General features: G+C 35.4%; 2 protein-coding genes across 11 annotated transcripts; both read left to right on the top strand.

Moving 5' to 3' along the window:
* Nucleotides 1-2,674: 2,674 nt before the first annotated feature.
* On the top strand, nt 2,675-4,694 carry LOC107482698 (uncharacterized protein At4g15545). The gene is made up of 7 exons (XM_052260046.1): nt 2,675-3,147; nt 3,228-3,296; nt 3,371-3,427; nt 3,629-3,701; nt 3,774-4,017; nt 4,175-4,253; nt 4,344-4,694. Exons 1-7 carry the CDS (start codon nt 2,854-2,856, stop codon nt 4,434-4,436), a joined length of 909 nt encoding a protein of 302 aa, XP_052116006.1. The 5' UTR covers nt 2,675-2,853; the 3' UTR covers nt 4,437-4,694.
* A 546-nt stretch (nt 4,695-5,240) lies between these two features.
* Nucleotides 5,241-10,692, top strand: LOC107482564 (uncharacterized). Of its 10 annotated transcripts, XM_052260287.1 has the most exons (11): nt 5,241-5,565; nt 5,666-5,855; nt 6,144-6,250; nt 7,745-7,842; nt 8,024-8,115; nt 8,323-8,395; nt 9,056-9,145; nt 9,992-10,060; nt 10,132-10,236; nt 10,358-10,483; nt 10,650-10,692. In XM_052260287.1, exons 2-11 carry the CDS (start codon nt 5,815-5,817, stop codon nt 10,671-10,673), a joined length of 825 nt encoding a protein of 274 aa, XP_052116247.1. In that variant the 5' UTR covers nt 5,241-5,565; nt 5,666-5,814; the 3' UTR covers nt 10,674-10,692. The 10 variants fall into 10 exon arrangements, 9 of the variants coding, with proteins under 9 accessions (XP_052116247.1, XP_052116244.1, XP_052116246.1 ...); XM_052260284.1 differs by having other exon boundaries at nt 5,242-5,565; nt 5,710-5,855; nt 10,358-10,681; XM_052260286.1 differs by having other exon boundaries at nt 5,242-5,565; nt 7,817-7,842; nt 10,358-10,681.
* The last annotated feature ends 1,204 nt before the right edge of the window (nt 10,693-11,896 follow it).

Raw genomic sequence — 11,896 nt, 5'->3', positions numbered from 1 at the left:
TTCTTTCTGTATGAGCTTTCCAATTAATTCATTAACGTCCCATTTTTCCTTCATGACATTATAATTAATTTGAAAAGCTCCATACCCAGAAGGTAATGAGTTCAGAATGAATTGCATCATAAAAGAGTCATCAACTGTCATACCCAGTGACTTTAATTTTGCAGCAATATTGGTCATCTCAATAGTATGCTCTTGCATGCTCTTAGACCCATCAAACTTCATGGCCGTGAGTTGTGACATCAATGTACTAGCGAGTGACTTATCAGCAGAACGGAAGCGGTCTTCCACAAACACAAGATATTCTTTAGCACTTTCTGTTTGTGGAAGGGTAGTCTTAATATTGCTTGCAGTAGTCATTCGCATAAACATAAGGCTTAATCTGTTAGAACGTTCCCATGTTTTAAGTGCATACTTTTCATCCTCATCATTGTCATCAGTGACAATGGGTTTCTCTTCTAAAAGTGACAAGTCAAGATCCAAAAGACCTAAATGAAACTTCACTTGTTCACTCCATTCAGAAAAGTTTAAGCCATTAAACATGGTAACAGATGAAGCTTGCGAATGAATTGAAATACCTGTCATTTAATCATACAATGCTCATATTAATTTTAATTTTATCATCTATTCAGATTACAGAACATAACAAGCATATTATAGTTCACCTTTGGGTAAAATTCTATAATATACTAACATATTAACATACAAATAAATGTCATATTTATCATACTTGAAGATTAAAATTCTCTGCCAAATACATATATCATCTTTGGACAATACATATATCTGACCCAAGAATAATAATTTTTTCTCATTCAAGTCTATTAATAATAGAAGAGATTTCCTTTGGGTAAATCTAATTCTAAAATTAATTAACACATTATTAAATATACTGGCATTTTACGTTATAACTTGGTCACTTTGGTGTACACAAGCAGTAAATAATCTAAATAAATTTAATACTATAAATAAAATATTTATAGACTTTTTTCATAAAATTAGAGTACATTACGTACTCAAAATAATTTCATAATTGTCATCAATACTAAACTTAAAACTCAAGATTAAATTCATACATGAGTATAATTTATGATCAAATTAAAATATTCCAAAAAAAACATATAGAACATATACAACTACAAATATGCAGTTTTGATGGCATGAAATTTGAAACCCACTTAATTAAAATCCAATTATAAATAATTAATCAGAAACATAAAACACCGTGGATATCATAATTAGATCAGAGAAAATCACATACTTTCAAAACACATGCTCTGATACTATATGTAAACTTATTTTAGCGGAAGCATTAATTAGGATCTTAAAAGTTGTGATTTTCATACTTGGATTGGTTGTCATAACAAGTCCTGATTACGGTAGAGTTGAACTTTAAGACTAATTTTGCAGAATTTTAGTTGAAGAGAGTAAGAGCAAACTTATAACTCGCCTTTCAGGCTATGCCCTTTACTTCAAGTTTATTATTTACAAGATTCAACTGAGTAGGGGTAGGAGTCAGGGGTTCGAGCCCTTCTCCCACAATTGGCAAGAGCCAGTGATCGCCAATTCCTTTCCCCTTTCCATCGACAGGGCTCCTCGGACTGGACTAGAGTATACGTTCTTTTGCGCTTCAAGTTTATTATTTACAAGCGATCGAAGTAGGGCAAGTCTCAGTCTTGTATTTGAGGTTGGTGAGAGGGCTGGCCCAGGGCATGCCTTTACTCCAACAGCGGCGAGGGGGTCAATCATCATCGTTTTTCCAGAAAAAGGTAGTTGAAAGCTGGAGCTTTACGAAACGAGTTGTTTTCAAAGCATCCGAGTTGGTAGAGCTTCGAGCGGGAACTTACTCTCTCTTTCCTTTCCTTCAGGATGGCAGTTTCACTGTACTTTCCGTGAGTGGAAACTGTAAAATGTCGTGTGTCTTGAGGCAGAGAGAGGACCATTTTTATGTGTTATAATCTTTAAATCTAATGCGTCCATCAAACATTAGCATTAACGGATGAGATTAAGTCATTAATGATTTATAAATAATTACAATTAGGCCACAATAGAAGTTTAAATTACAATAAACTTCCAACATAGATGACTTAAAATAGCGGTCAATTATTATATAAACATCAAATTGTGAAACACCCATAAAAAAAAAAAATAAATTAAAGCTTAATATGAAAAAGAGAGAGAAATTCGTAGAAGAAAACGTAGTCATCATGATGCATCATTCTACAATGGTAGAAAAGGATGATGACCGAAAACTTATGGGCATGGAGGGCAGTCGATAAGCTATATTATATTAGAATATTTTTTTTGTTCACATTATTTTTTATGCCACTAAACTAACGATTAATTCATTTTTAAAAAAAATTGTTGTTAGTCAATAAATTACTGTATATATTGTGAAATTTAAGCTCTCAATATTTGTTTTTGCGACTTACTGAAGTTAGTTATTGTATTGGAATATGTGATGCAGTAGTAATGGATTAATGGGCCAGTTATTTTACCTCAAGAAGGTTCTTTCTCCATCTTCTGAAGCTAAGGTGAATTTGTGATCATAAATGCGAGTCACTCACACCATAACCACTGGTCCCTTGTTCTACCTTTGTCTTTTCTTCAAAACCCTATCCATTCTCAAACCACATACAATTGTTTCAATACTGGAAAATAATAACTCTTATCTATATTTTCACGCAATTAGCCACCAACGACCCTTCTGCATGCTACCCTCTCAAACAAAACAACTACTGAATCACAATTCACACTTCAAATAATTCCAAAAATTAAATTAAATATATAATTCCAACCAGAGTACTATTCCAATAAGAACACTAATAATAATAAAACAAGAAAAAAGAACGAAACATGTTGGTGAGTGGTGGAGGTGGTGGAGAATCCAGTGTTGATGCTGCTCCTCCTGAGGGGGAGCTACCAGAAGAGCTTGTGCGAGTTCTGCCGTTGGATCCATTCGAGCAGCTCGATTTGGCCCGCAAGATCACCTCCATTGCTCTCTCCACGCGCGTCCACGCGCTACAGTCGGAGTCCTCCAACCTACGCGCCGAGCTCGCCGAGAAAGTTACCCTCATCGCCGAATTGCAGTCTCAGGTGGACTCACTCAACGAAGCCGCCGATAAGCTGGCACACGCCGAACAAGACAAGGTTCGAATAATGGCTACTGAACCCGGTTCAGTTCAATCTAACCATGCTTGATTTTTCTAATTTTATCTTATTATATACAGGAGAGGTTGGTGAAAGAGAATGCTTCTCTTTCCAACACTGTGAGGAAGCTGAGCAGAGATGTCTCCAAGGTAAGAATTCTTCAAGTATATGTAACGTAGTGTGGGTGCTTCATGGACTAATAATTGCATGTTTATTCATGCAGTTGGAAGTTTTCAGAAGACGACTCATGCAATCCCTTCAAGAGGATGAAGAAAATTCTGTACGTTACATTCTTTCTTCTATTTACTAATGTGAACAATAGATATATTAAATGTTAGTGTATGAATGGTTATTTTAATATATATTGTTTAAAATAATCATTGTTTACCTAGCATTTTCAAAATGTTGAATGACTAAAAGAAATTAGCTAAAATTTATCTATAATAATTAATGAATATTAAATAAGACAAATTCTCTGTAGGGAGAAGGAGGTGCAGACATGGTTGGCAAATTACAAAGCCAAGCAAGTATGACTTCCACAACACAACCTGGAGGTAGGCCGCCATTCAGAATTATTTTATAAAAATTCTAATATAAATAATTATATCTCTAACTCGACGTTACAGATGATGATAGTTCATCGATGGGACCTTCAAGAACATCTTCAATGAGAGTTGTAGAGGATGGCGTGTTAATATTAGGATCTGAAGCGAACACACCACGCATAAGTCCGCCAGGTTCACCAAGTGCAAGAAGAACATCCTCAAAACCTGTGTCTCCGAGCAGCAGGCGCCAAGCCATATCGTTCTCCACCTCACAACAAACAGGGAGAACAAGGGTGGATGGAAAGGAGTTCTTTCGCCAAGTCAGGTGATGATCACATCATGCATATTGCTGCATAGTTATAATGTTATAATGTGTCTTGATTAGCTTCTTTATGTTATAATGTTAAGACACATCACAAACGCCAAATTTACATATTTTTTATTCATGTGTCTTGATTAGCTTCTTTATGTTATAATGTTAGGAGCCGTTTGTCTTATGAGCAATTTGGTGCATTTTTATCAAATGTTAAGGAACTCAATTCTCATAAACAAACCAAAGAGGTAATTAACAACCAACCCTACCTTCATTTTCTGTGTATTTCAAACTTTGGAATGTATATAAATATATAATAGTTAACTCACGTGTTGCAGGAGACATTGCAGAAAGCTGATGAGATATTTGGGCCTCAAAACAAGGACCTGTATGCTATCTTCGAGGGGTTGATCTCTCGCAATGTCCATTAACATATGGAAAAGTCGAGGGGCCAGCAATTTCAATGAATTTTGGCCAGCATGTAACCAGCAGAGAAATGTGAGTCATTGGATGAAAGTTCACACCAATCTCACACCATCAAATCATCATTGATGGCTAGTTGATGGCTAACAATCTCAAAAGTTGCTGGCCCCTAGCATTGCTCTTAACATATTATTCTTCTTTAATTTCACATTTTGTCCTTGTAAATTACATTATTATTTTTCAATAATAAATTCAAATCTCCTCTATGTCGTTTAGTTTGATTTATAGAGTTATGCATGCTTAATTACTTGATTTAGCCCCGTTTGAGTAAACAGCTTAATTAACATCTTTTTGAAAAAATAATTTAAATAATAAATTACTATATTAAAAATAGCTTATAAATAAGTTATTTTATATTTGAATTTTTAGTTCTAAAAGTGCTTATTTTATAGAAATATAGTAAAAAATATTAGTATTATGAGAAGGAGGCCACTCTGATAAACACATCAAAAACGTCTTTTTTTAAAGACAGTACGCGTGTCACATTATTATTGGACGAAATATTAAACTAGTCAATAAAATATTTTGAATAAACCAAAATAAAATCAATTTATCATAAGTATGAGATCCGATTCAATTCGATCGGTTTATATAATCTAAACAAAATCATATTTAAATTTTTTATGAAAATGATAAATATATCCTTAATTTTTATTTAGCACACATTTAAATTTATAAAAATATAAAATTACAATTAAGTCCTTAAGAAAAAACCTAACCCTAGACTCTTGCTAACCCAAGCCCAAGTCAAGGCAAACCCAATCTCAATGGCTCATCGATCTCTAAATCTCTCAATCTAACCCCAAAAAAGCCCTACCCCTTCACTACCCACCCCACCTAGTAAGAGCTTCATTCTCGTTCTCCTCTCTTGGTAGCAATCTAATGAAAGCTAGAAATCAATTTCATAAGAGCTTCATTCATATAGCGCGTTCTCTTTTCAAACCACTTCTCTGGAATCCTCACCGCCGTGGTGCTCCCCCTCCGTCAATTCCAGTAGTCTCGTCATCCCCATTGTTGTATCCATCACTGAGCCACTTCCCCGCCCTTCCTCCATGATTGCGCACACCACTTCATTAGGTTTGCTAATCCCTCTTTCAATTTGGTTGAGTTTTCTTCTTGGTTTCACTTTTCAATTTAGCTCAGATTGATGTTTTTCTTCTTGATTCGATATATATAGTCAAGAATCAGATTTGGGATTTGTTTTCTACCTCGCACAAACAGAAAAGGAGCAGAAACAAGAAACACACCTCCGCGCTAGAATAGTTGCCGACGTTCCCCTCTACCGGTCAGTACCGGCTGCATTGTGCTTCCCTTGCCAGTGGGTCCATGGCCGATTTGCTCCCTCTTTCCTCTGGTTCTATTCTCAGGTCTGCTTAGCTTCTTGGTTCAGATTACTGGTATGTAAAAAATTCCTCCTTCAATTTTGTTGTGTTTTCTTTTTGGTTTCAGAATTGAAATTGGTTCCCACTAATCTTTTTCTTGTTGGTTCGGTTTCGATTTTAGTTAATGTGTTTGGTTTGTCTAAAAATCTCCTTTTCAATTTGGAAAAAATTTCTTTTTTCATTTCAGATTTTAATTTGGTTCACATCATGATTTTTCTTATTGATTTGGTTTCAATTTTGGGGGGTTTGTTTTCGTTCTTGCCAAGAACACAGGACAAAAGGGGGTGAAGCAAAGGAAAGGCCTGCAAGACGCACCGATACCGCTGTGAAGAGTTGTCGCCACAACGCGCTGCACCTCCATTCTGGGTCTTTCCTATCTGGTAGGTGTATATTATTCGTTGCTGCCGTCTTTACCTATTTCAATTTAGGGTAGAATCAGCTTTTTTCAATTTGGGTTCATACTAAAGATGTTATGCATTGTTGATTAATTTGTGGAAATAGTATTACTATATGTTAATAATAATTTAGATTTACATGTATGCATCTTAATATGTTTTGGATTGGTGTTTTGTATTTTTTCGGGAGGAATTTAGTGGACGTTGAGGGGTAGAGAATGATATGTGTGGTGAGTTGTGAATGTATCTATTGCCTATGTATGATTTTATACTCTTTTGGTGATTGAAATTTTGTTCTTTTATACAATTTAGTATTCTGTTTTTACTGTTTTAATTGTGTGCTAAATATGGGGCTTGTGTGTGGTTAATAAATAATAACTGGTCTTGCAAATGTTTATGCATCCTGCCATATGCTAAATACTTTAGTTGGTTTATGAGAGGTCCTACAGAAAGTTTCTTTTCCACATAATTTAACATGTTGTGGAGTGCTATTTTGGTTCCTATGCTGTATTTAGATTATTGCAATGGATTTTCTATACTTTTTTTGAGAATGTTTAAATCTTCATTTTAATATGCTAAATCATTGATAACAAATCTCTGTTATCCAAGTTTTAATCATATTATGCAAGTAAAATACAATGATATTAGAGTTAAAGATGCTAAATTACCCGACCACCTCCATTTTTGCTAAAGAGTGATCAAATTTAACATACCCTGGGTGGAAATATAAATCAGAAAAAAAAAAAAACCAGAAAAAAACAAAAACAAATAGGCCTTCATTTTAACCTTATGCTAATAAGCTTTTCAAACAAAAACATACTAATTAAAAGTTGGTGAATTCTACCGTAAGGATATACATGTACAGATGGCTCTTCCACACACACCACCGCAACCATATACATGGCTCTGGCCACCTGCCTCACCTCTATCAGCCTGGCCCTCACCTCCTCCAGGATGACCACGATCACCACCTCCGGTACTCCCACCCTGACCACCATCACCTCTACCATAGTGGCCCCCATAACCACCTCCACCACCTCCCTGACCTCCCGTCACCACCGGTATACCCTCCTCCACCACCACCACCACTACTTCCCTGACCCCGTCGTCACCTCCTTCGTCTCCGTCATCACCACCTTCGTCCTCACCGCTACCCTCATCCTCTCCGCCTCTGCCTCCACGTCGGCCTCTACCTCACCACCACCTCTAGCTCCTCTACGGCCGCGACCCCTCCCCCCTCGCCGTCCAACCATTCCCAACCCTTCCCACCAAACCCCATTTCCAATTCCCGTCCTCAAAAGTTAAAGTTTTCATCTTTTCTTCATTTCATGTTGTTTCCCATTTTGTATTATCTAGCTTTGCTTTTCTTTCTGCTCTTGTTGGGTTAAATTTGTCTTTTGGTGTGTGGGTAATTTTGTTGAAGTGTTGTTCATGAGTGTGTATCCCTCATTTTAATGTTAGAAAACAAAATAATGACAGAAGAATCAAAAGACCCTGTGGTTCAGTTTCTGGAAGGAGAACTTCTCATAGTGTGTTTGTATTCCAATCCAGGTGGACGCTTTGCCTCAAGGGAAAAAGTATGCTTCTTTCCTTCAAAACCTTAACATTTGTTTCAGTGTCATTGTTGAGGGCTGTGTTACTTGTCTCTAATTCTAATTATCTACCATAAGAAAAAATAATAGTTATAAACTTAGATGTGAAATATCATTTGTTGATCTATTGGCATTTGCTTTGGATTTTCACTTTATATGTAACCAGATGAGCCTTCTAAAGAACTGCCGAAGTTTTCTGTCAAACTTTTTCTTCATTCCAGTGGGCATGTTGCAGCGAAATTCCAATATGACCAGGTTTCACATGCTAACTTCATCAAGAGTATTGAACTTTATATTTCTATTGAAAATTTTGAATTTTCCATAATTAGGGGCTATGTCTTTGACCTTGAACAAGTTCCTGCATACTCATGCTTTATAGGCTATGTTTCATGGCAGGTAATAATTTCTGCTTTTCGGGATTGGCTGTTTTGAGGGCTTAGTTATTTGAAAATTTGAGTCTGGGTTATGGATGTTCCCGCTTTCTTCCTTGTCCGAAGCAGAGAAGGTTCTAGGAGAAATATCTAATTATAAAGTTCAGGTAATAATTCTTCTATTTTCATTTTCTCTATAATTGGGAAACTGATGTTATTATTTTCTATCTTAATAAGAATCGACCTTGGCTTATATAATTTCTTTGGGGGAAGCTGGTCAAGTGTTTGGGATTCCATCCATATAGTAGCTGTTATAGCAAAGTAAATTTTTGTTTCGCAATACATATTTTTCCATGTTGATGCTCGTTGTGCCTTTGTCACTTTGGCATTATTCCATCCATATTTTTGTTTTGCATCTATATCTCGAGACTAGTATAGCATCATGCAGTTTTGGTTATTTATGTTTGACCTAGTTATGGAACAGAATTCTTGTATGTCTTGACAATATGCTTATTTTGGGCATAAAAAATTATTTTCTATTTACATTTTATAGGGTTATTGATATTCAAAAAAGTGGACTGTGGATTTCATTTATTTGAACTATGTGATTATTGTTTAGATTATAAGTATTTTACTAAAACTTTCACTTTGAAAATGGTTCAAAAATTTGCTCACCAATTTTTATTGGTAAGAATAAGATTGTGGTAAGTTTTCTTTCTAAAATTAGGTTATTTGACTTGGAGATGGTAATATGTGCTCTCCATCTTTGGTTTGCGTCTGAGGTGGTAAAATCTAATCAATATTGGTTGCTTTTTTTTATACTGCAGTTGGAGGCGGTAAAAGCCAAAATCAAATCTGCTAAATCAAAAGATGAGTCTGAATCTCTTAAATTTACTCAAAAGAAACTGATTAACAAGGTTTGCATGGAAGAAGCCCTGAACATTATTTTGACTTGTACAAGTTGTTTGGAAGTTTTTCTGATTACCTAGAACTATGATAGGTCTATAATTTTTATCTTCAAGAGCAAAAATATTCCCCAAATTAGCAATCACTTCACTAATCATCATTTATTTTTGCCATTAAAACTTTACCGACTTTTTCTTTGATTTTTATCTTTTCTTCAACATTTTATCTTTCTTTTATATTTGCCTTTTCTCAGGCCTTGGCCAATATTGGAGTAGTTTAAATCATTTTGACTGGTATATGATCAAAACTGAATCATGATATATTCGATTCCAGATATATACTAATTCGGAACTTTCATTGAGGTATTGCTCCCCTCCACTGTTTCAAAGCAATAAAATGTCAATAAAGAATTTAGTGACTGCATCTGTATGTACTACAAGAAAGTCAAGTTAGGTTCTCAACTTCTCTAGTTTCTCACCCATCTCCTTTGATTGGTGTGCTTGCATGATGCATGGTTAAATTGGTCTTTTCTAATTGCTTTTGTTGCAATCGGTACCCCTTAGTGTAGGACCCTAAGTTGAACGAATTAAATTGGCTGACCAGTGTAGTGAAAATTTCAGCATGTGACATGTTAATTCATATGCCACAACTATTATTGGTGTCAACGTTGGCTGGTCTGAGTGGTTTAGATTATGTGTTAATTCTTATATTTCATCCATCTTCCAGCGCCCCAAACGTTGTGTATGCTTAATTTGAAAGTTTGATTGCTTCAATTTTTTTTTCTCTGTTGCTTCCATCTTTCTATTTCATTTGGGCTATCGGTGGTTATCACGTGTAATATGTTGTGATCACTGCAGGCAGGTTGCAAGTTTCTTATATTTGCGCACCATCAGCCAATGATAGATGCGATACATGAGTGCCTTCTTGTAAGACCAGTTCAATTTTACTCTTTATATTGGAAATTATAGCACTTACAAAAACTGTTGAAAATTTCCAGAAGAAAAAAGTGGGTTGCATTTGGATTGATGGAGGTACACCCGCTGCATCAGGGCAACAATTGGTTACAGATTTCCAGGAAAAGGATTATATCAAGGCAGCTGTAGTATGGTGGTATTTTTGGTTGTGCATTTCTTCCATGTGTTTCTGTTATAGGCATCTTTTCTGTTGTCTTGGTTAGTATTTGTGCTTGAGATAATGATTTCATGTGACACATTATCATGCAGCTATCCATTAAAGCGGGAGGAGTTGGATTAACTTTAACTGCTGCAAGCACAGTTATCTTTACAGAACAATCCTGGACTCCAGGTGACCTAATTCAGGCCAAAGATCGTGCATATAGAATTGGTCAGGTATTCTCACACTCATTAAGTAGAAAGGAGAGAGTTGTTACTAGTTGCATGACAACATTAAGAAAACAGATAATCTCAAATGAAAAGAACTCTCATATCTAAATTTTTTAGTAGCAAAGACAACATGTGCTCTTCTGTTTTTTGACTCGTTAGTTCTTGTTTACAGGTCTCATCAGTAAATATATACTAGTTGGTAAATGATACGGTTGATGACATCATTTGGTAGGTTCTGTTATTATTTCTGCAGTCTTTCGCCGCTTGGTATAGCATTGACTTAACATTTATTATGCATTGATGATCTAAATTTTTACGACTTAGGGATGCGGTGCAATTCAAACCGGATAATTTGGGGGCAGGTACATTTCTACATCTTCTTGAACTATCATATGTAATGCAAAATGTACATAATGCTTAGTTTCAAGGTTTTTATTCTGGTTTATATTTATATTTTGTCAAGATCTATACTCAAGCAGTATTTGAGAGTTACATTCTAAATTTTAGTTATTGAAAAATCAGGTGTTAGATGGCCATGAGAACACCTTAGCTGTGTCAAATAATCAGCCATTGAGTAGCCCTGCAAAGCATACTACTATTGGGCATAGGCCTTCAAAGCAGAGAACTCTTGACCAGTTTGTCAGAAGATGTGATAACGTGGATAGGTTGGAAGTCGGAATATCAGCCTGACCGGAAACGGCCCTCTCGGTCATGACTTGCGAGATATGCAAAATGGATTTCCATTTTCACAGATACATGGCCAGTGGCAAGTGAATAGGAACTTAAATGTTGACGTCTACATGCAGAAGTTTCCCTGTAGTATTAACCAGATGTGCTTACATGCGGAATTCACCTGTGATGACACAAATGCCTTTTTGAAGCTGAAATCCATTGTACAACAAATAATAGATTGAGTAGAACTGGCTACACTAAACTATGTTGCTTGTATTGGAGATAATGGTTTGGTTATGTGAAATATGTATTGGAAGAAAATGTTGATAAAGTCACCCATTAGATTTTAGGTTTTCACTTCTTGTTTTTAACTTTTTGCTCCCCTATGTTTTGTTTTAGTTTGGGGCTCTGTACAGAGCATGACATTATCATATATAGAGCATGACATTATCATATATGAACGAGACTTGTAAATTTCTTTACTCCATATGCATGTATCATTATATTTTGTAGAAATAATCATCTCTTGAAAGAATAGACTCATAGAACCCCTTTATAGCACTTCAGTTAAAATTGATCATCACATTAGGTTATTTTGTTTAGGAACATGACCTATCCTGATAATGTTACTTTTCTCCTTAAATTCATACAGAATGACATTATAAAAATAACATCATTATTTTTCTTTAGTCATTTAGAAACTTGATTTGAATTTTTGTAACCCATTTTCCCTTCATCATCATTCTT

Source organism: Arachis duranensis, chromosome 4 (assembly GCF_000817695.3).
Source record: "Arachis duranensis cultivar V14167 chromosome 4, aradu.V14167.gnm2.J7QH, whole genome shotgun sequence".
NCBI lineage: Eukaryota > Viridiplantae > Streptophyta > Magnoliopsida > Fabales > Fabaceae > Arachis > Arachis duranensis.
The sequence above is the reverse complement of the archived record's forward strand: the minus strand, read 5'-3'. Positions and strand labels throughout refer to the sequence as shown.